The sequence below is a fragment of the Acipenser ruthenus genome, chromosome 4 (assembly GCF_902713425.1).
Source record: "Acipenser ruthenus chromosome 4, fAciRut3.2 maternal haplotype, whole genome shotgun sequence".
Taxonomy (NCBI): Eukaryota; Metazoa; Chordata; class Actinopteri; order Acipenseriformes; family Acipenseridae; genus Acipenser; species Acipenser ruthenus.
The window spans coordinates 98,107,237-98,135,084 of record NC_081192.1 but is presented as its reverse complement, the minus strand read 5'-3'; the positions used below and the strand labels follow the sequence as shown (position 1 = coordinate 98,135,084).

Sequence of the window (27,848 nt, the reverse complement as noted above, 5' to 3'; positions counted from 1 at the left end):
ACAACAACAACAATTCATATTTCTATAGCGGATTTCAACACAAGGATCCCAAGGTGCTTCACACACACACGCACGCACGCACGCACGCATGCACATACAAAGAGCAATTAAACAATTACATTAAAAACAGTCTGATACAGAATTTGATAGAACAGAAATTTAAAAGAGATAAAACATGTAATTTTAATTGTAAAAAAGCGAGTTTGCAGAAATAGAACAATTAAAACCATTATAAGACTGGAATTTATAAAAGGACATTTATAAAAAGAAAATACAGTTTTGATTGTAAAATAGGAAAGCTAAGGTAGTAAATTATAAATATGTTTTCAATCTTGACATAAAAAGAGTCTCAGGCCAGCTTCCCTGACAGAGGAAGACAGAGATTCTATAATTCAGGAGCTTTACAAGGCCCTTGATGATTCTTTCTCTCGTGTTCTCAGTGTAAAAAAACATTTAAGATTTTAAACAGGAGTAAGATAATAAACATGAAACGTTTTCAGGTAAAAGAAAAACTTACAGAATAAAACACACCCAAAATATTGCCTGTTTAACTATGAAACAGAACATTTTCCAAAATACATCATACTTTTACAGTCACTAAATCTATTGATGTGATGAGTGCTTATTTTGGAAAATGAATCACACAACTCAGTATTTCTGTAGACTTGACTGTGTCAGAGGTCTAAAATCTGCACATGAGTAATGAGCACTGAGCTTATGTGTATGAATCATCTTGTACGTGTGTAGGTATATCGCTTTTATGTAGATATATACCACTTACATTTATACATGAACAGCTTTTTACATTTTGATTAAACTTATATTATTATTTATCTTAATTTATTTAGGAGTATTAGATTCTGGTGATATATGGTAATGTCTGTCTGCCTCTCTGTACATTTGTCTACCTGTATGTCACACTGACATTTTTCCATATGCTTATTGAGTGCATTAGATGACATACTTGTTTGAAGAAATGTCACTATTGTATCATTTTGACACATGTGTGCTATGAATATATTCCTATCCTGTAATAAATACAAGAATACAAATAGACCAGTGCAGCACCTGTATATTTCATTCCATCTGCTTTAATGTATGAAATCTACGGATCGCTTGGCTAGATTTATTTATTTTTTTTCCCCAGAAGTGAACTGGCATTATTCGATGATGGAATCTCTAAAGGGATAGTATGAATTAAAAAAAGGTTAGTATGTCATGAGCATGATGTAATATCATGACATACCGGTAGTTTCTTGTGAGCACAGCATAATATCTCATGAGCACAACGTATATAAGCCCCTTTCACACTGGCATGCTCTACCCGGGTCGGAACCTGGTGTTATGCAGGTCAGCTGTGCGATTTCACACTGCTTTTGATAAAAAGGTTGACCTGGATGAAAGTACACAATGCCCGTATCAATGTCCCGGAAGCAGCTTGTTACAGACGCTTCCATCCAAGCTTCTCTGGAATGAACCGTCGGCCCAAATGTTGATTAGAGCAAATGTTTCTTTATCCCTGCTGCAGTCAGGCTCATGGTGTGTCTCAAGCAACAAAAATATGGCTAAACAGAATAAACAGAAATGTTTTTTTTGTGGAAGTGGAACCTTCATGCAGGTGTGGCTGTTTGTTACATCGTCCACTTTCTAACTTCATCATGCATTTTGTCTTGTTTGACCCAGGTCAACCCGGGTATGACCCAGGTCAACCCGGGTAAGATCCAGATAAGTGGTTTCACACTACACAAGATTGTGACCTGGGTAGCAAGAACCAGGGTCAGGACCAGGGAGCGCCAGTGTGAAAGGAAGTTGGTAAATGACTTTGTCAATACAAGTGAAATAATCCCATAATTCTCAAAATACATTTTAAATGTCTCAGTTGTCACCAGCGTCGTAACCAGAGCTGACATTCTACCGAGGTCAAACTAAGGTTTCAAGCTATTGCTGGCAATATTTATATGACTGCTTGGTATTTCAACCTCCAAATCTATGTTACACGGCAAACCAAAAGAGAAAAGTAAGGAGTCTTTTGCACTGTATCAGAATTTTTACATGAGCATCAGCATTGATGATACTACAAAAAAAAAAGCTTGGTGTCCTCATAGCTAATTACAGCCATGCTTCACATAATTATGACGGGTGTACAAAATGAATACCTTTATATACATGTCTATATGACAACATTCCTAATTCGACAGCACAGCCAATGTCTCTGTGGCGCAATCGGTTAGCGCGTTCGGCTGTTAACCGAAAGGTTGGTGGTTCAAGCCCACCCAGGGACGGCTGTTTTTTTTTTTTTTTTAAATTTAAATTATATTTAAAATACATTTAAACATATTTGTATATATGTAATTGAACGCATGGTGCATTGTTCTTTAATTATATGGGCATTTTGATTAAAAACAAAGCAAATATCCTTGACTATTGGTCCTTCACTGGAGTTGAGAAATCAAACAGGAGCATCAGTGTAATTTGACGTTTATATGATTTCGTTATTAATAATTAGATTGTACTATTACTTTAAAAGCCTAAATAAGCACATTGGGTCCAGACTGAAAATCACCTTCCTACGCTTCTTTAATTGCTTGACGAATTGTCTACTATAATTTTAATAAGAAATATTGCATAACCGACGTCTGGAATGGGTATTATATGGTGATCATAATATATGCGGGAAATAAAAAAATGATGTTCATTGATGTTTTGTTACTGCTGTCGCAATACATAAAGGGAAAAGCTGAGTTTTCAGTAACGTCGTCGTAAGATCAACTGTAGCCTTTGCAGACAAATGATCGCCAATATCATATAAATGACCTATCAGTTCAACGATGAACGCATTGATTCTGGGAAATACGTGCAAAACACCAAGCACGTCTTTGCTGTGTGTCTAGGGACTAGTCGAGAAACATGACAAGCGCCTTTCCCCTCGTCTGTGGGCTAAACAACAGCTGCGGTTTTTAAAGTGTTGAGATAAAGGTCATAACACTCATTTTCAATGATGTTACACTAGGCTATTAAATATATTTTTTTTTCTCGGTTAGCATTAGGTTATTGGAATGCTATATTATAGTAAAAAAGGCTAGATACATCCGTACAATCAAACACATTTCATTAACACACCATGTGTTATAGGCTACTACGACTAGTACGACTACTACCACTAATGTTTATTTAACACGATTTTAATATGAAACACGTTTTCAATGTTTGGATGTTTTATAAGAAACTTAAAATCGTACAGACTATAGCTTTCTATAGGCTATAGTAAATTAATAATTACTTTATCACATCATTATTTTAAAAAAAGTAGCTTACTGTTTCCTTTAGAAAAGTATTATTTTAAAACGATGACATTAACATTCTAATCTAAATGACCTTATCGACATTAGTACATTAGTTAGTAGGTTTAAGTAACAAATACCAAATAGGCCAGTAAATCCGTGCCTAGTAAAACGACCTGTACAACAAACGCATGCTGTTAAAATACATTGATCTTTAAGTTAATAATACCTCTATTTTTAGATGTATGGTCAATTTCGGCGTGCGCAGTTTATATGACATACTTGTGGCAACTGCGTATTGTCAGAAACGTTTACAACACAAATTGTAAAATCGTTAGATTATTTATTTATTTATTACATTTATATAGCGCTTTTCATACAAGGTATCACAAAGCACTGTAATTAAAAAAGTAGGCTTCTAGGACTCGTTTTCATTGTTTTGAAATCGAATGGAAAGAACACACGTGCAGAGCAGACTGGCAGATAAACACAACACAACCCTGCCAGTGTAACAATACAGTATTTCAAATATCTTTTAATTCTCAAGACATTAGGCTACTACTAGCTGCTACGGTTGTAGAATCTCCTTATAGCTTACTGGTACGTATGCTGTTAGTTGCAGTTTTGTTAATACAATAGCACATACATGACATAAATATGTAATTTTCGAAGGACTGGAAGAGTCTGATTTTAAAACAGTTTTAAAATACAGTATTGAACAGAAGGGCACCGCGGCCATCTTGGGTATGTAAATCTCAACTGAAAAGCTGTATTCCACAAAATGGATGTGCCAATAGTTGCTGGTACGTCTCGTCCAGATTTGCTCTCAAGCGCAGGTAGCCCACATGCTCATCCAGACCCATCCGGAATTATTAGCTTTCATAGTCGACAGAGCAGAAGCTAAAATCTAGTTAGAGAAGTTCCAGTACGGGACAAACAGCGGCGACTGGCCCCTAGCCCCATCTTTCATGTCTCCCTGTTCTATTTATATCGCGGCGGGACAACAAAGAAATACCGAAAGGATCATTGGAATCAAATTATTGTTACCGCAGCTGGACACAGATGTAGCCTAAGCAGGCTATATTGAACTTAGAACAGTGTTGCACAGACATACACTTTGTATTTGTATATTTAAGAATTATAATCACGAGATAAATTGTGAATGAAAAATTATATATATATATATATATATATATATATATATATATATATATATATATATATATATATATATATATATACTTTCTAAAAATGTACACAATGTAAAATCCTTTATTATTATTATTATTATTATTATTATTATTATTATTATTCAGTTAGTCATGTGTGGACATGTTTAAAGACCATTGCCTTTTTTCATTCTTCATGTTGTTTCTATTGCTGCACAATCCTGCACTATAGTTGATATTTTAGTTCCTGTTCTAATTATATTTCAGGGCGTTAAAGGTTTAATTTTTTTTTTTTTTTTTTAGTGAAAACAATGACAAAGATATTGGCAAATAACGTGGATCTTTAGTTTTCTATTTCATTTTGTATAAATTATTGCTTGAGAATTCTGCACAACTGTGTTCATTTTAATTTATTAGTCAATGTATTATTATTATTATTATTATTATTATTATTATTTCCCCTTTTATTCACTAACTTAATTTTACACTATGTAAATAATTATTTATTTACACTATGTAAATAAATAATGTATTTTTTTAGATGAATCTTCAAATATGACCTAAATATTAGTTTTGTTTTCTGAATATATCTTTTCAGTTCATTTGTCTCACAGTCATGACATCAAGAATAACACAAGCATTTACGCTGTATTTAAAGCATAGTTGTCCACACAAAAACAAGTATGGTACAAACTGCGTACCAAAAAACATTTTTAAAAGGTGACAGGCATTATGGCAGTTATAATTGATAAATTATGGGGATTCAAGTGGACTAATAATCTGAGCATCAAATCTTAATACCACCCATCTAAACCCCAAACTACAAATCTGCAGCTCAGTGTATTTGTTTTGTTCAACCCCCACTCAAGATAAAGAGCATTCATCTCTAGATCTAGCCCTGTTAACAACATTAAAATAATTCTTAAACTAAAATAAAGAAACCTGAGATGTTTAGCAGTCATACTGTTGTAAAAGAAGATGATTGCCAACTAAACATTTACCAAAACATCTCTTTTTTTAAGTGTTTTTTTAATGAATAAAATGTGTTTTTCATGAAGATCAAATAGTTTTTTTTGTTAATAAAACAGAGCTGGAAAAAATGTTTAAAATAAGTTTTGAATAAATATGGGACCAATGTCACATTGCATTGTAGAGACAATGATACACATGTAACCTTTTCCATTGTATTTAAAAGAAAAGGATGGAACTTCCAATGATTCAGTAACTCATGCACACTTAAGACTGGAACATTTTAATTTACTTAACATTACTGATTGCCATTAGGATGTGATATATTGATTTCAAGGGTATCCAACAAGATGTTAATATGATTTTGAAGTTAGTATGACATTATCTCCAAAAATAATATTTTTTTTAAAACAGTAATGTACAACAATACACTTCTTTACCATACAACATCATTGTATCACTCACACCTCTGTACTTTTTGTTTAACATAGAGGAGGTGTAATTGTCCTTATGCCCTGAAAAGGACTGTCCGGTCCTCGGGACCAGCACAGAGGTGCAGAGTTCCCTGGGCCTGGCATTGTACTACAGGTGGTTCACCTAAATCATGGTTTGCTTGGGACTCAGACAGTGCTGCCACCTTTGAAGAACTGCAGAAGGCCCTCGCAAATGCCCCAGTCTTAGCGCTCCCTGATCCCCAGAAGAACTTCACCCTGGACACTGACATGAGCGACTGGGCGGTGCTGGCCCAGGAGGGCCTAGAGAGAGAGAGGGTCGTGACGTGGGTGTGGAGCCCCAGTGTTTGTGGAGGTGTGTGGACCCAAGCAATGCCGCTCCATCCGCAAAGTGATGGGCTGGGGAAGCGGTTTAACAGGTTTGGAAGAAGGGACTCTGCCTGAAACTGACCAGCCACTGGCAGGGCCTGTGCGTTGTGCATGAGCGGCTCTCCGAGGTGACCTACCAGGTGATGCTCCGCGGGACTTCCACCAGGACTGCCTGGCCCCCTACCGCCCCAGGATAGACTCGGACTCCCCCAGGATCCAGAAGAGGCCAAGCCTCGGAACCCTGGAACACATTCCCCTCTTGGCACCGTTGCCAGGCCACCGGCTGGGGAGTCAGACATTGAAACCCAGGACAGGGTCGACTTCCAGCCATCGCTGCCCCTGCCGCGGCCTGGCCAAGACTCTTGGACTTTGTATGAACTATGGTCCGGCAGCTTTGGAATACAGAGGGAGAGGCGGAATATGTAATAGGAGCAAAGGGGAGGGAAATATCGCTGTATTCATGTTCATGTTTGCTATTTTTCTTTTTGCAGACACCCTTATCCAGGGCGACTTACTTGTTACAAGATATCACATTATTTTTAAATACAATGACCCATTTATACAGTTGTGTTTTCACTGGAGCAATGTAGGTAAAGTACCTTGCTCAAGGGTACAGCAGCAGTGTTCCCCACCTGGGATTGAACCCACGACTCTCCAGTCAAGAGTCCAGAGCCCTAACCACTACTCCACACTGCTGTGGATGTATTTCATTGTTCTGTTTTTCCATTACATAGTTCAAGAGGTTGTCAATGTCATTCTGTTGTTTGTTGTGTTTTGGTGTGTGCCACCCTAAGAGCCTGTATGGCGCTCATGCATGGGGGAAATAGCTATCTGGGTGAGTGAGTGTAGGTGGCACTGAACTACTTGCTGGCTGGTGGTTTGTCTGCTCTTAATAAAAGAGCCTGAACTAATTCCAGTGTTGCCTGTCTCTCACATGTAAATCCTAACAACAGTGCTTGTAAGCACTACTGCCTGCAGCCATACGCACATTACGCACTGTGTGTACCATTGGTTTGGAAAAATTTGGTTTCATAACTGTGGACTTGCATAATCTTGTGTGATCGGTTAAAGCGAAACAGACATTTTATGCCTATAGAATTATAGTGGTAGTAATGAGCAAACGGAAGCAGATAAGTTTGGTTGAAGCCTTGAAAAAGAGTGAAAATCTTTCTTCTGATGATCCAGAATGTTACAGGATAATTAAGTAAAAGCACTGAACTATCTGTTTCTAGCACTAATGGTGGTGGAGTTTTAAAAAACGGAAATACGTGCACATTTATACAAGTTTCATTTGTATTTAAATTGTATCAGTGTTTTATATTAAAATGAATAATACATTTCCTAATCATTAACACATGATTGCCAAGTTGTGTCATTATTATTATTATTATTATTATTATTATTATTATTATTATTATTGATATGTTTTAACTGCCTGTTTTGTCAAAACGTTTTGTCACAATGTTTATGTTAATACGTCATGCTTAGGGGATGATTAATGATTACATTAGTTGTAGTGATTGTGACAGTGGTGATTGGAAATGGAACCAGCATAACAGATTTGTGAGCTAGCTTTTCCTCTAGTTTAAGTCTGTATTTCAGATAAGTTTATTTGTACCTTTTATTGCTGTTGTGGACTATTTGGCTGTCACTGTAGTTGCTGTTCTGTCTTGGTGGCAGTGCACTGTGTTTATTCATTTTCAGAAAGGGAAACGGTGATGCAATTTGATTGCAGTTTTCTAATGTGACCGTGTAGGTGCTGTGAAACTCAGGAAAGAACAAAAATGCATCACTGTGATTGGCTGAAACACTATACAGCATGGTGATGCAGAGTCGTTATCCTCATGAGATGGGATGTCGGTTTGGTTCAGTTTTGCGTACCATGTGAAAGATTTCTGGGGCCGCTCCTGCTTGTAAGCGCTACATTATTTTCTGTTTTTATTTTAAATGGAAAACTATTTGTAAATAGGTTTTTAAAATATATATTTGTAATACAATTTTTACTTTTACATTTGAATAAAATAAAACTGTTGGTAGATTCTGTGTGTGCATGTAGTCAGTAGCCTATATTTGTTTCCCCTACCTTTTATTTTCTTTTTACTATTAACATTACTTCTATTACTTGAAGAAAACAAATCTAGAACCAAATTGCTGTTTTAAAATCTGTTTTATAGCTGCTGTCCATAAAGTGTTTTGATAATGGCTCTGCTCTGGATTGTAAATAATCTTCTGCTTAATGCTGATGCTGGTGCTCCCTCTGTCCTTGTCCTCCTTTAACTGCTGCTTTTGATACCATAGATCACAGCATTCTTCTTGACCGCCTTCAGAAGTATTCTGGGATCTCTGGAACCTGTCTCTCTTGGCTGTCCTCTTACCTATCTGGACGCATGCAGTCTATCTTCTATGATGGAAGCAGTGGTGACGCAAACCCGGTCACCTGCGGTGTCCCTCAAGGGTCTGTTCTTGGGCCTCTTCTCTTCAACATCTACATGCTTCCCTTGGGTCACCTCATCCGCCAACACAGCCTCATGTTTCACTCCTATGCTGACGACACCGAGCTCTACCTAAAACTCGACCCTGGAAGCCCCTCTGCCATGGTCCGACTTTCAGCTTGCATCCAAGACAGAGGCCTGGATGTCTGCCAATTTTCTTCAGCTCAACCAACAAATCTGAACCTCTTCTAGTAGGATTGAAAACTCAATTCAAGAATCTCAATATTGTTGCCTTGAACCTCGGAAACTGTCTGCTGCTGCCTTCCCCCAATGTACAAAGCCTTGGTGTACGTCTGGGTAGTAACCTCTGAAACATCTCAAAGGTCCGTCCTAACCTTTCCTCCTGGATGCAGAGATACTCTGTCATGCATTCATCTCCTCTCGACTCGACTACTGCAACTCTCTCTGTGGTGGTCTTCCGTCACGTGCCATAAACAGTTTGCAGCTGGTTCAGAATGCCGCCCGAATCTCTGGAACTCTCTCCCAGCTTTAGTGTGTGCAGCTCCCACAGTGGCTCGCTTCAAATCAACTCTCAAGACCCACTTGTTCTCTCATGCTTTCAATGCTCTTCAAGCCTGATATCTGTTATTAGCTACTGTCTAAATTGCTATTTCTGTTTTTTCACTCCATCATATTCGTATGATTCTGCATGACACACGCATCCACAATGTTTAGAATTCACATCCTAGCCTTGTATTTAATGTATTATGCCTGTATTTAATGTATTTGCATTATTTTTTACTGTTTGTATTTAATGTACTATTCCCTATATTTCACTGTATTTAATGTATTATGCATTGTTCCTTGCTATCTTGTAAAGCGCTTTGTGATGGTAGTCCACTATGAAAGGCGCTATATAAAATAAATATTGATTGATCGATTGATCGAAATCCATTATATAAAATTACAGTAATTTAAGTAACAAATAAAGAAAACAAAAAAAACACAACATAACCACGCAAGCAAGAAGCAATTAACACTACACTTGTGATTACCGAAGCAAAAAAACTCCACCCACCGTGTGTGAACCTAAACCCGGAAGCTCACCGAATGTCCCATCAATGGCAGTGTGCGGCGGGTTGCTCAGCAACCTGACGTAGGCCCCGGCTGTCAATTCCTCCTAGCCGGGTATAGCGGAGCAGCGCATCACAAATATAGCGCGGCTCCTTTAAGGGGCCGAGAACTGTAGCCACGTCTCTGGTTTACTAGGGGATCAGGTCAAGGAATACTTAAGGGATACACACTTTCTATTGCCTTGTTATATTTCCCCCAGAGGTGTATTGAGTTACCGTGCCCACACGAGCATGGCTTTCACAGGTCCCGCTTTCTTGGCTGTGTTGCTTATTTTCATCACAAACCCGCTGCCGTCATTCACATGGGATACTGATCTGGAGCTATTTGACTTGGTGGAAGAGATTCAGCAGAACTTTTATGAATTTCTGGCGGTTGCTCAGGTACACTTTTTAATTGAAATCGTCCTTCTGCTGCATTATTGGTATTGCTAATTGTTTTACTGAAGGGGTGTACTTCCGCTTTACAAAGGTTCCAGTTAGTAAACCTTCATCACTCAAACCGACAGGAATGCGTTGCTTTCTAACTTACAAGAAGTAACAGGAACTACAGATGAAAGTTTTTGTACGTTACAAAGTGTTCAATTGTTTATTAATTCTCTTTGCTGGGAACTCGTCACTGATTTAATTTTTTGAATGAAACTGATTTTCTGTTAATTTGTTTCGTTCTTCTATCAGTCCAAAAAACAGTGAGGGGCTAATGATTTAATGATTTATCTGGGTGTAAGCATAGTCTGAAATGAGCAATGTATTTCATATTTGTCCTTTTGCTAGAGAGGGGTGCGCTACCGGTAAGGGAAACAGGGAAGCAGCTCTGACATGGGGATAAGTAAGTAGGCGAACCCCAGGCTTTGGGGGGCCTTAGTTAAGTTGGCAAAAAAAAAAAAAGCATCTTGTGTGATGAATAGGCTTGGTTTTCGGGATGAGTAAGTTTCACAATTTACGTGATGACGTGTCCTTTTCATTGCATTAGCCGTCTGCAATTTCTCAGAAACGAGACACTTGAAATTGTTCAGGCGCGGAATTTAATATGTATCTCCTGAACCAGCAAATCCTAGGGCCAGAAGCACAGCCCTTCAGTTAAATACAAATACAGCTACTTCAGTATATCAATATAATTGCAATGCAAATTTACTTAAGCAATTAAATCGTTTGAATAACAGATTTGCATAGCAGCAAAGGGAAAGGTTCTTGTTAAGTGTCTTTAAGTCTGCTAGAACAAATTTAGCAAACAGAAGATGCCAGAGTTAGAGCCCCCAAAGTGGATATCAGGTCAGAAATTGCTTCAGCAACCTAGAACTCCACAAGGGATAGCAGATACATACTTGTGCTTATAATATGGCATAAAGCTATGGTTCCCCCCCCCCCCCCCCCCCCCCAAGTCTGGGGAAAAAAAAGATATGCTACACTTTTTGTACACTCACTAATGGTATTTGCAGGTTTACATTAATCCAGACAGCAAATAATAGCTAAACATACAGCGGTTTCTATATAAATTCAGCGAAGCTATGTATAGTTGGAGAGTGGCCCTTATGTCAATGCTCAAAGGTCTGTCGAACAGTTTGAGTTAGACATTTTATTCATTTGAAATAACATAAAAGTAATCCACGTTCTAGCAATGTGATGAAGCCCATGCTAAATACTGTACAGTACGCTGTCAACTGGTTAAGATAAACTGCTTTATTTCCCTTTATGGTTAATTCTTTTTGCAAAAGGCACATGAATTAGACCTACCTTGATTTCTGGTTGGATAACCTGCCATAAGTTCAGTTAAGAGCAGATTTAACAGGGGTCTGGTTGTTCACATGACTGGCACTGATTATTTTATTATATTTTAAAACAAAATGTATGTATACTGTACATACTGTAGCTTAGCTGATCTTTTTATAGAGAATTTGCTGTGTAGATGTATGTAAACCTTGCAAAATACTATTGGCGAGTGTACAAAAAGCGTGTGCATTTAAGTAGAAGGATGCGTTTTACAATTCTCATTTTATTTCCCAACTTCGAAAAAACATTCGAAAATGTTATGATGCACTAAACTGTGTTGACCTCTTCTAATGATATCTTTACATTACGTAGCAACTAAAATAACTATGAATGCAGTTTTCCAGATGCTTGTTTTTAAACTGTTGAGGCGTGAAAGCTGCTGACCTAGTTCTTTGACAGGAGTGTCCCAGTCCCAGAATAAACTACTAGCCCTGCCCCCTTTCATTACAATTTCACAGACAGCAACCAGTCTGAGGCTCAAAAGAAGGTGAATTATTATTAAGAAAAACAAATCAAGGTCTTTAACATGTGTGGTAACAGGCCACTTCAGTCTTGACCTCACATTAACTCTATACAGCTAAATGATATGCTTCCATTACATTTTTAGGCTGAAGTTTGCATGGAGGATACATTACACTGCTATCTATCAAAAAAGTGTGCAGATCAAGGCATGTCTTATACATCTGAGAAACTGTCACTATTCAAGTCAGTAACACTTAACCTCAATTTGGTGTCATTTAGGCACCAACCACCCAAAACACTCTTTCTGCTAGAGTATGTAGATCTTCACACAGGCTGATCCGTTGGTAACAGTTGCTGTTTGAATTATCTCACTGCTGTCAGAGATAGGTAGTAAAATATTCAAGAATGAATGAAGTTAGTGTTGGAGAGTGGTATTTTAATCAGGTGAAAATAAGTTATCAGTTATGGTAAATCCCCTTCTTTTTCTTTCTTTGTTGGAGTTGATTCTGAAATGTGTGGAATTCTTTCCTGAACGCTTGCCTGGCATTCGTTAAGAGTGCTTCCAATTTAAAATGTAATTTAAAAGGTCATGTCAATTTTAGGATAACTTATGAAAACAAAACAAAAAAATTACTGGGTTAGCCATAAAACAGCATTGAAGATGAACTTTGTAATGTAACCTTAAGCTGTGGGAACACGAAGCACCTTTGTGGCTTGGAACTTGGTTTCAGGAGACTAGGTTTCAGGCAATGCATGGCACACCAGTGGAAGACTTGGTTTGATACAGCAAAGTTGCCTCAAACTAGGTCTCCTGGAACCAGGTTTCAAGCCAATGTCCGTGAAAAAAGTGGCTTTGTGTTCCCTCAACTTTAGACAAACATTTGAACAAGAGTCTTATCAGTGTCTTGCATGTTTTAAAATATGTCTAATTTGTATTGCTAACTTTCATTTTAATACAGTAGACTCTTGCTTACCCGATCCAGTTAGGGCCAGATTTAAGACTTGTTCGGAATACTGGTTGAAATCTGTACTATTCCTTGTCTAGTCTTCTGTTATGTTTTGGATACCCTCAAGTTATTTAATCAAAAAAGTGGCAAATGTTTTTTGTACCTTTTTATAAGCATGGACTTATTTACTTTAAAATGATGATCTGCACTATAGACTATATACACAAGCCACCAGTTGCAGTGATATTTGAATTGATCTGTGTGTGAATTTGTTTTCACAACTGCTTTTATTGTGTATTTCATTATTATGATGTCATGGTTTTCCAGGTAGGTCTGATTGTGAAACAGAGGTTCAGATTAGTAAGAGTAGGGCCTATTGATGATTTGCACATACGTCACCAAATCACGTGACCTAAGTGTGGTCGGCCGTTTTGGATGTCAAAAAGCTTTGGACTTCCTATTGATAACCTGCGAAGACGTAGAACTTTTTTTTAAAACTGTTTTTTTTTCACCTCGTGCAGTCTGAAAAACCACACTTGACATTGTCCGATGAAGTCAGTCATCTCAGAGGTGAACATCGAGATAGATACATTGAGAACATTCTGCTCGCCGGGCTTCAAACTGATGTGTATTTGCTGCCAGCTGGTCTCTTCTCTGAGGTTGTCAAGTGTGACAGTACATCCCTGACTGACTTCACGCCTCACGATATATATCACTATGTAATAAACATCTCCCCGTACACCGGCCAAGATCTCAAGGCATACAAAAGCCTTGATGCATACCTGCATTTCGTATCAGGATGGGTGACATGTTTGCATCAGTGGCTAATCCAGGGGGACGCGTCCGTCATCTTATCATGGCTAAGGTAATCACGTCTCAATTTCACTTGATAAACTAGCAATGACAGTGACAGCACTAATATAGCCAAAGGAAATATTAGGCCAGAATTACAAAGAATTCGGAGGTGTTTGTTGTTGGTTTTGTTATGTTTTTAAGTTATACAAATTATTGGGTGACGTTGTATAAGAATCCCGCCTTTCTGAGGGTGTGCACGTTATTTAAAATACAAATGAAAATAATATTGCTTACTGATAGGGTTGCCACCTGGCCCCACAATCCCGGGACACTGAGACGGAACAGGATTTTAAAAAGACTACTTAAAACTGAGAGAAAAGAACGTGTTGATTAGCTCCGATACCTTCGATCAAATTAATGATGGTGCTTAATTACCATGCACGGCAAACAATTGTATAATTATAAAAATAATAATGAATACAATATATTACTTTTCATATATTTCATTATTATTTATTATAATCATAATATTTAATTTATTTATTTGCAGACACTAATACGTAAAAGTCGCTTACTTTCTGTTTGTTAATAATAAATCGCTAAAACGTACAGTTACTCTCCCAATCAGTACTCCCTCAGCTGTTCGGAGGCAGTATGTTGCACTGATTAGAATGACTTGTTTGTTGCACACAGTAATTCAGCAGTAGGATTCATTTTAGCAAAGGTGTAGGGCTAATTAACACGTTAATTTATTTCAATTTAGCAGGAAGTTTAAAATCCCGTTCTGTCTCAGTGTCCCGGGATTGTGGGGCCAGGTGACAACCCTACTTACTGATAGCAAGTCTGCCTATTTCCCTTGCATTAAAGTGCTTAGATTCAAGGCCACCAGACTCAAGTGAAAGCTAATAAGTGTAATTTAGCTCGGGCAATTCATTATTTATGTATTTCTTTATTTGCTCCTTACCTTGAATTAACCTTTTCGTTATTGATGTGGCTGCACAACGCAACGGCCTCCAGATCACGTTTTAACAAGGTTATTTTCCATATCGACGAGGAAATTATTAAACTATTCAATTAATTTATCTGTTTTACATTTATAAAACTTGTTTGGGCTTTCCTTGGTACCACATACTATAACGTCTTTTTTCTATTTTAGTTTTTTAAAACACTGGTAAACAGGCTGTCAGTTTGCTGTCTGAAGGTTTTTGACGTCCAAAATGGCCAACAAGCTGCTGGCACGTGACTTGTGACATCAGGTGCAAATCATCAATACTTTGCTGGAAAAGATCACATGGCAGCACTAAACAACCTCCTTAGCAAGCCTGTCTGGCAGTTAGCACCTTACATTAAATCCAGTTTTGTCTCCATGAAAAATATTGTAGCTCTAATGTCAGAACCTCCACTTGGTTATCACTAACAAGTTGGTAATGCTTGTGGTAAAAAGTCTACAATATGTGACGGTGTCTTGAAGTATTGTACTGTTTCCAGAGAACAGACTGTGCTGTGTTTTTGATTTGGAATCGGCTAAACAGACATTTCAGAAAGATTTGATTTTCCTGGCCGTATTATTTATTTATTTATTTATTTATTTATTTTTTATTTAAGTGTGAGGACTGGGTAATTTGGTGAATATCTAATTAATCTGGCTGAATCTGGTTCAGCTTTCTCACAAACCTCTCAAATGAAGTATCACCATATGCTGCTGGTTTCACAGTCCATTATTAGAACTAATCTTGGTCTACCTAATGTTATTGTTAACATAGGTTAGGCAGTCCAAGATTAGTGCTATGGTCTGAAATCAGCTGGTAGAGTCCTCAATGAAACTGAAATATTCCTTTCAATTGGATGATTGCAGTCAATATCTCACTTCTCAGTCCAACAAACAAACAAAAAGTAAGCTAGGTTGAATGCATCTTTTGTTTTGATGGTTTATAGTAAATGGGGTTGAGATATCAAGTTACATTAAACTTGTGATTAAGACTGCTATGTGAATTATTATTTTTTTTGTATAAACCACCACCTGCAGTAATGGAACAGCAGCATTTAAACGATGGATGGCGTCTTCTCAAAATTCTGGTTTATTAAATTTAAGAAAAAAAATAATGACCTTACTTTACAAATGGGCATTTTACAGTACTTCACTTTTACTACTAGATCAGTACATAATACATTTTTAGTAAGTTAGAGAAATGGTACCATTTTCTAGAGCCCTTGTTAAATTGTGATGAAATGCCACTGTAAATTTACTTGATGTGATTTGTTTATAGAGTATGTACAGTATTTGTTTATGTTGCTTGTATGCAAAGAAACCAGTGAATGCATGACATGCCCCATCTTTACCATGTTTACTGTTATAAAATAATCCCTAACAGCTGCCGTTATGAACACACATTTTAGTATTATTTGCTTATTTAGCAGACGCCTTTGTCCAAGGCGACTTGCAAAGACTAGGGTGTGTGAACTATGCATCAGCTGCAGAGTCATTACAACAACGTCTCACCCGAAGGCGGTTAAGTGACTTGCTCAGGGTCACACAATGAGTCGGTGGCTGAGCTGGGATTTGAAACAGGGACCTCCTGGTTACAAGCCTGTTTCTGTAACCACTGGACCACACATTTGTCCTGTTTTCTTAAAACAGCACAGTTTATTTAATAACCAAGGAGGAAACACTAAAGATGTTGTTGCTTAGGTGCACAGCCCAAACCAAGGCATATGAGTGAACAGCATTAATCTTGTAAAACCGGGCAGAATACCGAACCATTGTTGGTATAGTAACTGCATTGCATCCAGCAGTGTCTAGCTTAAACTTATATTCATCAGATTTTTAGAGCAGCCCCACTCCTCTCTCTTAATGTTAGCTCAAAAACCTGAGAATAATTTATCATCATGAATTCTGTTTTGAAGATTCAGTATCCAGTCCTCTAATAGAAAATACATGATTCTAAAGTAGTTTCTTTAATTGATATTCCAGTAAGATACATTTCCCTTTTCTTGTTTTAAATAAGATTAACCTGCATTTTGAACTGTCTGAATTAAATTTAGTAATTACATTTTAGAGCATAATAATGTAAAATATCTTATTGCACTGAATGTTATGGAATAGGCTATTGAGAGTTAACGACTGAGATCTTAACTGATTTAAAAGAAAATCTAAATAAACCCATATTATTCAGTCATTGTCTACCTGGCTCTGTGTTTATTTAACATTTTTTCTTCTTTTTGATTTTAGTAATTTATGTAAAAATGATTTGTAGCACTCTGCAATCATTTTTTTTTTTTTCAGGAGACTACCAACAAATAACTATTGTTAGTTATTACTTTGCGTGGTGTTTATTATTTGCAGCTATTTCTGTGAATTCTGTTAGAAACACTCACCTACTACAAACAACAGTCTGTCTCTACTGCTAGAGCGGGAAGGTCATGTGCTTGTGGGCTGATTTGGAAAGCCCACCCTCTACAGGGCTAAAATGGCACTTCAGTCTGTATGGATTTTATTACATGTGCAATACTGTACATCGAGGAAGGAACAAATACAGCAGTAGAGCAATTAAATTAATGTATGCGTAACTGACAAGATTGCATATTATTATTCCCTTTCAGCACCAAGTCAATGATACTATAGTTTGTGTCTTAAGGAGGAAAGTAAAAAATGATATAGGTTCATAATCCAGACTGGAATTGGTTTACTGGTTTGATGTGCTGTGTTGATAATAATAATAATAATAATAATAATAATAATAATAATAATATTTTGAGTTCTACATCACTTTCAGTTTGACAGAGAACCTTTCAAATATTTCCTTCCTACGCAGCTCCATTGGGAATATATAGCCTAGTGCAATAGAAGGGAGGTCTAGATGAAAAGACAATCACATTTAAATAGAAAGTTATATATTTTGGTTGATGTTTTAAGGGTTCTCACTGATTTATTTTTTCTGGAGAGATGTATTTGATTACTCTAAACTGGTGGAATTGAAGTGCAGTTACTCAAACATTCAACTGGCAACGTGACTGTTTTTTTTTGTTGTTGTTTAGAGAAGAACCAATTAGTCAACGACTTGAAATTGAAAATTGAAAATGTGCCAATATTTAATACATTAAAGTTTTCAGTAAATATTAGTAAAGCTGCTTTTTGATGCTTTATCACAGAGTGCGCTGGTGTTGAGTCCTTCTTCAGGGAAGCCTTGAACCAAAACCAAGCACTCCTTTTTATGGTAGTGTATGTCCAAGACTTTTACAAAATCCTGCCCAGTGTATTCCTGCACAGGCCTCCTCTGTAAAACGGAAGCTGACCAATTTCAATTTCAATTTCCAAATTGCCTTGTCCATTTGAATGAGTAACTTGACAGTCTTGCCTGTGCTAAAGTATTTGGTGTTCATGTTGAGAAAATTAACTTTTGATTCATTCAATTGTAATTTAAACACTGGTTTATTACACCTAATAAAATTTAATACCTTTGTGGCAGCCATTTTGAGTGTTTCCTTTCAACAATTAATCTGCCTAATAAATAAATATGAAAGACAAACCTGTGCGAGTGATTATACTAGAAATAATACAGTTGCCGTAGTATTTAAAACAATGCACGAACAAGAGTTACAATTTGCAGGAAGCTGGTTATATAATCTTAATCTACAGTAATGTTTATAGCGTGAATGCTGGTTGTTTGATGCTGTTGGTACTCCAACAATGGGACTTGTATATAACTGGTAGTCAGTCCCTCTGTAGAAAACCTTTCCTGTAAATAAGTGTTTTGTGTTGTGGCTTTTAATTGTGTAATTAAAAAGCCATTGGCAATACTGCCCCAATAGAATTTTCCAGTGATTTTTAGGATTCTCAGCAACATGTATTGGTAAATATTTGCTTAAAAAAAACATTATTACGTTTGTTAAAATAATTGGTAGATTGGGTGAGAGAATCAGAACGAATAGACATGGAACACAAATTATTAGGCACTGAAGTTACTTTAATTGAGTGGTTCACCAGAAACAAAAAAACAGACTTTATGGGAATTAACAAAAAAAGATGCAATTACTGTATATTTTCCTCCCTATATTGCCATTATTCTAACAATATTGCTGTATAGCTATGCAGTGCTTCTGTGGAATTTATAATTTGTAATTGAATCGGATGACTGCCGGCTTTCTAAAGATCATTATTTAAATCAATCATTAAAATAAATTGCTCATTAATAGGTGGTAGATATATTAGTTAGATAATAGATATTAATGGACTATTAATATTAATATACATATTATAAATGGTAATTACTGTATATTTGACCAATGAGATTGAACAGCACATGCATTTTGGATGGATTTTTTTGTCTAAGTGCAACACTAGGTTATACAATAACATTTATTTATTTATTTATTTATTTATTTATTAAGACATTGAGAATGGAAATACAAATAAATCTTTTGTACAAGATTAAAGCTTGGTTAATTGATGTGTAACCGTAGGTATTGTGCTCTTTACACTGTGTGCTGTACTAATTCTAACCCTGCAGATTGATTTACTATACCAGTGGCAGTCATTAGGTACATTAAGAATGGGACGACTATGATTAGAAAATCCAATTGATTAATCATTGTCTTTTTAAAGATTTTGGGGTCTCAAGGTTGTCTTTTATTCTAAGAAGTGTGCACACAGCATACTGTGCATACCACATTCTCATTTCTTCCATTGTTCTTGTATTACAAAAGGTGCCATGTTGGCCATGAATGTTAATGTGTATTTCATTGTGTATGCAGTAACATTAAGAGTGTGGTATTTTCCAGTCAGTTACATCCATTTTAAAATGTAGCCTAATCAGAATGGTACATTTTTAAGGTCAGTTAAAATTGATTTATGTACAGCATTTGTCAACTGCAGTATTTTATGATGAAGAATGGTCCCCTGTCTTTTGTGCTGTGACACAGACAGGTGGCTGAAATCAAGTACCTTTTAAGTTTTTTTATTATTTAATATCTCAACACCAACGTTACAGCTTGAGCCATGATGATGAAGAAGAAAGAACGCTTGAAAAAGTACTATTGTGCGCTTGGGCACTGGTACTAATTGGGCCAGTTCACTGGGGTTTATGTTGTCCTGATTAAAGCATAGTGACTGAATACAATATACATGATTGGTTTAAAATGGTTGTTCTCCAAATTAGAAGATGGACGTTCTGACACATTTTTGTAATTCATACAGTACCACTGTATAATGTCATGATATATTATATTGATGAGAAACTTTTCTGAAAGCCTTACAAATTCAATTTATTTTTTTTAATTTATTTTTTATTTATTTAAGTACAGTTCTGTCAAAGTAGAATGCTGTATTTTTTTTAATGGTTTTATTTTAACCATTTCTTTATTTAAATTAATGTCCAGATCATTCCATGGCTTGTCATGACACTACAGCAGACCTAAATTTAAAAAGTGTAAATATAGATATTTGACTCAGTTTAATAGAAATTGGCCAATTTTTTAAAAAAAAAGTATGTTTGTTTTGTTTTTTTAACAGGTTCATCTTGGCTGTCTTTTTGGACTATCCGTCTTGCTCACAGCATCTCTCTTCTGTCTTATTCATCTGATATTCATTCATGATTCATCTTGCTTGAAACTTTAGCAGAGACTAGACCCCATTTCAGGGAGCAGACCCTGCTTACAAACACCACTGTAGTAAGTCCGAGCAGTGCAGTGCAGTGTGAGTTTTGCACAGCAGATGACAGCATTTGTCTGCTTTTAAGCCCCAAATTGTCAAATACTTCCTCCTTCAAGGAAAAAAAATGATGTCTAAATACAAGTGTGAACTTCCTGTAAACAACAACAAAACCCATGCCTGATTAGAGTAGAACCATAACCTTGAGTCTTGTGCTCGGTTGTAAACATGAGTATTTGCTAAAAGTAAAAGGAAGGTTGACAGAAATCTGACCCGCTGCTAATGTTTATTCCTCACATGAAATCTATTACAACTAGATTAGGTTGGGCAGCTGTTGGAGTTGTCCTAACTAGCTGCTGAAACTAAATCTCATATAGAAAGGCTGTGAAATCACTGCAGAGTTTGTGCGAGTGACATGGTTTGTTGGACACCTCCCTAGAAACTGCAATCATTTTGGAGACTTCAATTTTAAATAGCTGAAAAATAGCATTTCTGAATGTTTGAGTAAGTTGTGTCTTCAGTGTGTTTGACATTTGATTATATAGTTTGTTCTTGTTTTTCAGTAGTGTACTAGGTCTGTAATGCACACCACAGTTTATTTATTTTTTTTTTTTAGAGAGAATTCGATGTCTCAAGGTCTTTGCTCCACAGTGCAATTGGCTGGTAAAGACAAACTAGTAACAACCACTTTCTGCACTCTTTTATGATCCCCTGCAGAACAAGTTTATACTGCCAGTATATGATTTGGATCTGCAACTGTTTGGTTATTAACATATTGGTTGCACTACAAATGGCATTTTATAAAATGTAACAAAAACATTTGCTATAAAACGTCTGTATTATGAAATGTGTTCATTTACCAAGGAAGTGAATATGAGAAACAAAACAACAAAGAAAAAACAAAGAAAAAACATAACAAAATATGAATTCAGGTTTTGATTGAATTGATCAGTATTTAATTTAATTATACACTACTCTCAGGGCAAGATTCTGAAATACAAGCTGAAATTTCTGTCTTACAAAAATGTTCCTGATTTGGGTTTGGCAGCTCTGGTTGCGCACACTGCTTTATCAGCCTGTTGTGATGCACAGGGATCACATACCAGAAGGGTTATGTTGGTCTATTTGGTTCTGTCTGCCAGCCAACCACTTGATGGCAGTGGTGTGGAACGAGAGCTCCAGACTCCTGAGAGAGCCTGCAGGCAGGCCGTTAGGCCTATTGTGAACTGTAAATGAGGAGGAACAAAGGGGGCTCTGTCAGGCGTTTTGATATTATTCACAATTCCTGGTGATTTAATATCAAGTTTACTGTCTATTAGAAGGACCCCTAGATGGAGCTTCAGTTCTGTGTATTTAGGTATTATTATTATTATTATTTATTATTATTATTATTATTATTATTATTATTATTATTATTATTTTCGACAGACAAATTAATTTGAGGTCAAATCAGAAAGCTCCATGTTTCCTGGTTTTATAAGCCTATTTAATTTGACATTGCTGTTTGTGTGCTTATTTATTCTGGTGTTGTATTATCCATTCATAAGGCTGTGGTAAAAAAAAGATACACTGTGTTTATACACACTGCAGGAAATAACATTTTATTATTTAAAAAAAGATATAAAAATGCAAACTAATAATTGAATAATTTTATTAGTACTTAAAAGCTGCAGTTGATTTTCAGTAGATTAACCATTTCTAAACATTTTTATCTAGAGCGTTTTTGTTTTCAGGTTCTGGGCCTACAGTATAGCACTTGCTGGCAGTGAAAGCACATAGGCTGGTATATGAATTACAGCATCGCTCGTGTACCTCGGCTCACCAAGTCTATTTTAATTATGAGGATCAGATTTATGGTTTTGCTGATTTTTTTTTTTTTTTTTTAAATATATATGCAGCGAGATCACTCCAGTGTTTTGGGGTTTGATGGCTTTCATTAACAGGTTTGAATTGCAGTGGTTAAGTCAAAAGGCATAATTAGACTGACCTTTTTTTTTTGTTTGTTTGTTTTCTTCTAAATCATTCAATGCAGAATATTAAGTGTGTTTTTTTTTCTCCTATGAATTCAAGACAATGATAACATCTTATTTTCTATGGTTCTGTGTTAAATGCATTCCCTTTTTTCCACCACAAAGGTAGTAGTTGCGATTCACTGTGACCGTCATATCAACAATTGAGGTAAAATGTCATTTTGGTGTGTTTTGTGACCAGTATTCTGATCCCCTTTAAACTAAATGTTGCACGCGCACCAATATACAGTCGTGTTTGCAGCCCAAGTCACATGTGCCTTTGTTGTTTCATTGCATGTTTGAAATTGTGACTTCAAGGCTTTTAACGATTTAAGATATTTGTTTATTGAACATTTTTTACCTGATGGATTGAAAAATGTGGTTACCAAGATTCTATACAGTGCATTTTAATTTATAACCCCCCCCCCCCTAGCCTACAAACTAGTCCTAGAGATTTAAATCTTGTACTGAAAAACAAAATTCTGTCTTTGTAAAAATGGTCCTTTTATTTCGCTGCATGTATGAAATCGGAGAGCCTGGTGCACAAGGGACCTGGCTCCTGGTTAATTGGTAGTTTTAAAATGTACTGGGGTTATTTCACCTGGTATTATCTGGATTCATCACGGCAGATGTTGCCAGTCTTAATTGCATTTCTTATTTACTTGGAAGCCTTTTTTTGGCACATGTCAAAAACCAGTGAACAGTTTTAAACACACACACACTATATATATATATATATATATATATATATATATATATATATATATATATATATATATAATATGAGTGAATAATGTAATTTTGTTTCTGTGATTTAAGTATCGTGTCCTGCCTTGACCACTTGACTCAGTATATGAGTAAATTATGAATGGATTCCAGTGATGCCTTATAGAAACAAGCTAAAGAATTTACTACAGAAATATAGAAGCGTAACTTGGGAACACTTTGCAGCACCCGTGACAAAAGTGACAAAACCCTGAGTTGCAATAAACATTTTTATTAAGATATATCTGACATTTGTTTGTGTTGTATTTCTTTGTTTTTTATGATGGCATTAGGCTTTATTCCAAATTATATTTTTTCTGCATATAAAATGTCTCTTCTCTTGTGTTCATGTTTCACTATTAAGTAGATTATGGAGCAATCGCCTACTAATGTTATAAGTATGTCAGAACTGATCTACATGCTTCTTGGTCATGTTCGAGGGATTTAAATGGGAATTCCCTTTATAAATGACTGCTACTTCTTTCAAAGTAAAAATTCTACAAGTACTGCTTCAGTATTCTTATTCGAATTCCCTGTATTTCCCCAACAGTTAGTTTAAATATGTAGTACATGTGAAATGATTTTAGGTGGGTTTCTCCTGTTTTCCATTTTGACTGTTCTTTTGTAATTCCTGTGCTGGGAATGAAAGTTAGTTGGGGGATCTTTACAAAACAAACCAAACAAAGCATTGGGTAGTGCATGGCCCCAGAGTAGAGGGCCAGAGAGAGATTTATTTTCTCCTTTAAACAAACTTTATTAGCAGTATAGAAGTTACACACAAGCAGTGACAAGGTAAACGTGACAGAAACACCAGCACTTTGTTTTTTGCACATTACTCCTTCAAACAAAAACTTTGAAAACTACAAGAAATGTCAACAGGAAAAAAACAAAACCGGTATGTATTTTTATTTGGAAGCAAGTCCTTTCATAAGGCGCAGAAGCGTTAACCCTGAGTACTCTGAAATCTGAGACCTCACACTTCGTATTTTAATTTCAAATGTATTACAGGAGGCCTACAGATCTGTGTGTTTAATACAATAAATGAACACAGTTCTGATTAGTTTATTCTGGATGCTATTACAGTATAAATAGGGATTTGTTTCCTTGAACGACGCTATGAAAATGTTGCCAAGGTATAACCACAGTATTGCATCCTCGAATGTGTGTTTGCATTTTTGATATATATGAATGGGTAATCATCTAAACCTCAGCTGATTGGAAGCCAGATATTTTAGGCTTGGATTTTGCCTCGATTATTATTGTTAGCAGATCGGTCTAGATGCATGTATGTCTCCCTTTTGTCGTGTAAATTGTGGTTTGACCTGGTTGCCAGCTTTTGTTGGCCCTTGTTCCAGTAAAGCTGTTCAGAAGCCTCCAATGACAGTGGAGATATTGCAAGGCAATACACTGGTGATAAATAGAAAGATACACGTTATAATGTAGGGACTGTGTAATTCTGTGCACCTGTTTGAAGGAAGGCCGTGAATCTGTTTAATAGAGTAAATGTTTACATTAATTTCAGTAAACTGCTGTCGCAGTGTACACTTTTAACAACTGCTTAGATGGAACTAAACATGCTTGCTTGTATTTTGTTTTGAACATTTTACATTGTTTTTCATGTTTACATGTATGATTTGCATGATCCAGTTAAATGTTTTAGTAACGAGATACAAGATACATGTATGTCCTACATTCTGTCCTACTCTTGCTGTATATTAAAATAAAATATAAAAAAATAAAATTGCGTTAAATACATTTCTTCTTTTTATGGTAAATAAATGTATATCTTGCTTGTGACACTATTTACTTTAAAATGTGTGTCTATAGTATCATTTTTAATGCTGTAAACAGGAAATTTGGTTTTATTACAAAGCACTTTTGGCATGTTTTAGGACAAAAATAAGTGCTATCAAAAATCGTGTGGACTATATATATAGAAATGCAGTCTTTTTTAAATTTTAAATATAAATAGCTTATATTGAAGCAAATTTCAGAAAGGAATAAAACATTTGTAAAACTTTACAAGAAGGAGAAGTTACATTATATTATCCCTGAGTAGTTTCTTGGTACAGTATTATTATTATTATTATTATTATTATTATTATTATTATTATTTATTTATTAGCAGACGCTGTTATCCAGGGCGACTTACAGTCGTAAACAAATACATTTCAAGAATCACAGTACAAGTAATAATACAATTAAGAGCAAGATAAATACAATGACTTTGGTGCTATTCAAATTCTTTATGTCTCTCTGAGTAAAAATGTGCCTTTGCATTTTCACTTGTACATTAGCTCACTTCTGCACTATTCAAGTAAAACTAATAGTGAATTTACAGATCATACGATTACCAATATAAATAATCGGTAAAAAAACTAAGTGCCATAATATGTTAATCGTCTTCCCAACCCCAGTCTGAACTTGGTCACATTTCTTTGCTTGATGAGATCTGATATGTTGGATTTGAGCCATTAGTGGTTTTCTTTAAATGTTTGTTAAATTGTGTTTAGTGCAAAAATTCTATTGGATCTTGAGGGATGCTGAGTACATACATCATAGGCTTAATCAGTCCAGTAGAAAAATAAAAATCGTAGCCCAGTTAATACTGCAGCCAAGTAATTTACTGTAAGTAGTGGTCAGGTTGCATTTGCTTTTGTAGACCTCAGAAGCTTCATCCAAGATGATAGCTCCAATATTAAGGCTTTAACATCTGTGTTTGGTACTCCTGTATTTACTAAAATAAAGCAAAAAATAATTTGAATATTTCTATATAGTGCATTTTGTTGGATAGCTTAAAAAGAAAAAAAAAACACATGTAGTAAAGAATCTTGTTTTGCTGCTTTGGTGTGAGTGTGTACCTGTGTTACAAATATATAATGAGGGTACAGAAAAGGCTGTGCACCTACTCATTTTATAAAAATACTGTTTTTCTGTAGTCTTAATGAAAAACTAGAAGAAAACATTTGTCAAGGAGTATAACGTGTCAGCTGAAAAAAAAAAAAAGGCTTGACATTTAATTGTATAAAAGGCTGCTTGGACTAGAAGCTTACTGTTGGAACTTTGTCAGTTCAGTTCAGTCCCAAGGACGAAGACAGAGAAGTATTTGAATAAAGATGTGTTCCTTTTCACTGACAATAATTTTGTTTGATTTTAATAAGGGTGTTGGATACAGGGGACGAGATTGTCCAGCGTTTTTATTTAATCAATTTGTTTTTGACGTTCGTGCATTTAAGGTACTCTTGATGAGAAAATGAAGAATAACGTGTATTGAATTTGAACAAAAGACACTGTTCACTTCTCTTCTAGACATGCCCTGCTCTCCACGGAAAACACTGAATGAGAATTTATTTTTATTTTTTTGTCATGCCTTTTCTTTTTAGGGTCATTCATTCCAAAAATTGGCCCTTCTGTGTTGATCATGTGAGTCTGGTGGTAACTGGCTTGATTTTTTGGACCAATCTTCACCAAACTTTTATCATACTCCCCTAGCCTATAGCAGATTTGGCTTGCATTAGCCAATAATCCAATGAACTCACGATTTTTCGTGCACTTTATTTTACATAGGTGAAGTGCTGTCCAGAATGTGAGAGTAGTGTTCAAAGGAAGGTTGAGTTTTTTTTTTTTGTCCCCCCCCCCCCCAGATTTGAAGATTTCTTTTGGTCAGCCTGCTTTATTTTGATCATTATTTTGTAATTTAGCTTCGAAAGGAGAGCTTTAAATGAGCATGTTGAGGATTTTTGAATCTCCGAAATGTCTTGAGACTACATGCTCATGTTCAAACATGTAGAATTTTGCAGATATCGATTTAAAAACTCAGCTCAGCTGCAGGAGTAGAAAATGCGAGAATAAAAATCAATGCAATGATATGACCATTTTACACCTGAGGTTATTCGTTGAAAAGCTGTGCCATAGGGTGTATAGCATTGCATAAATAAAGGAAGGCACTCTTAAAAACAAATGTAATGTAATTAAACATTAGCCCAGGTGTGTTGCTAACCATTAAAAGTAGACTCATTTTTTTTTATATACAATTGTATTTATTTGCAATGGTAAAATACCTTCATTTTTGTTTTTTTTACTTGGTTATTTTTATTTGTTCATGCATACTTTTCTTTTTCTAAACCCCACCCTGACTTCCAGACTCTCGCTTTAAATAAAACTATCAATCTGACAACACCACTAAATCTATTGAGTTTGCTTTCATTAAAAGACCTTTTTGTATCCAGGAAAATGCTTTTCTCCCAAGGACATCTCATAAGGGAGGAGGTAGTAAAAACATTTTTTTAAATAATTAAAAATCCTGAGCAAAAGACTTTTCACTAGTGCACATTAACAGTAACCTCGAATTAAAACAAGCATGTTTCTTTCATTTTTTTCCCCCCTGTAGTCTTATTCCTCTCCTAATTGATGTCTTGGAGTAACGCATGAGTAATAAACAACAGTGGTAATGGAAGAATATCCAAGATTAATTGCTGTGGATTCCTTTTGTTACTTTAATATTGGTTTTTATTTATTTTTATAATCGGTTTGCTGTTCACAACATTGCAGTATGTATTCCGTAGCAAATTAATGGTTTGTTCTGAACAAGAAACTTATTTTTGATCTACAGAAGACATATGTGCACAGGGCAACTTTTAATAAAGTATTGG

At 35.8% G+C, this 27,848-nt stretch overlaps 1 protein-coding gene and 1 non-coding gene across 4 annotated transcripts in view; both read left to right on the top strand.

Annotated features, from left to right (window-relative positions):
- Positions 1-2,208: 2,208 nt before the first annotated feature.
- Positions 2,209-2,282, top strand: trnan-guu (transfer RNA asparagine (anticodon GUU)). The gene has a single exon. It is a non-coding gene; the product is annotated as a tRNA-Asn (tRNA).
- A 7,509-nt stretch (positions 2,283-9,791) lies between these two features.
- Positions 9,792-27,848, top strand: part of LOC117400423 (dnaJ homolog subfamily C member 1-like) — a 59,064-nt gene continuing 41,007 nt past the window's right edge. The window contains exon 1 of one of the 3 annotated variants that reach the window (XM_059023164.1): positions 9,792-10,186. In XM_059023164.1, coding sequence (XP_058879147.1) covers positions 10,037-10,186 — 150 coding nt within the window. In that variant the 5' untranslated portion in view covers positions 9,792-10,036. Of the gene's footprint in view, positions 10,187-10,340; positions 10,368-27,848 lie in introns of those variants that run through there. The other 2 variants (XM_034000369.3, XM_059023165.1) reach the window with 2 other exon arrangements.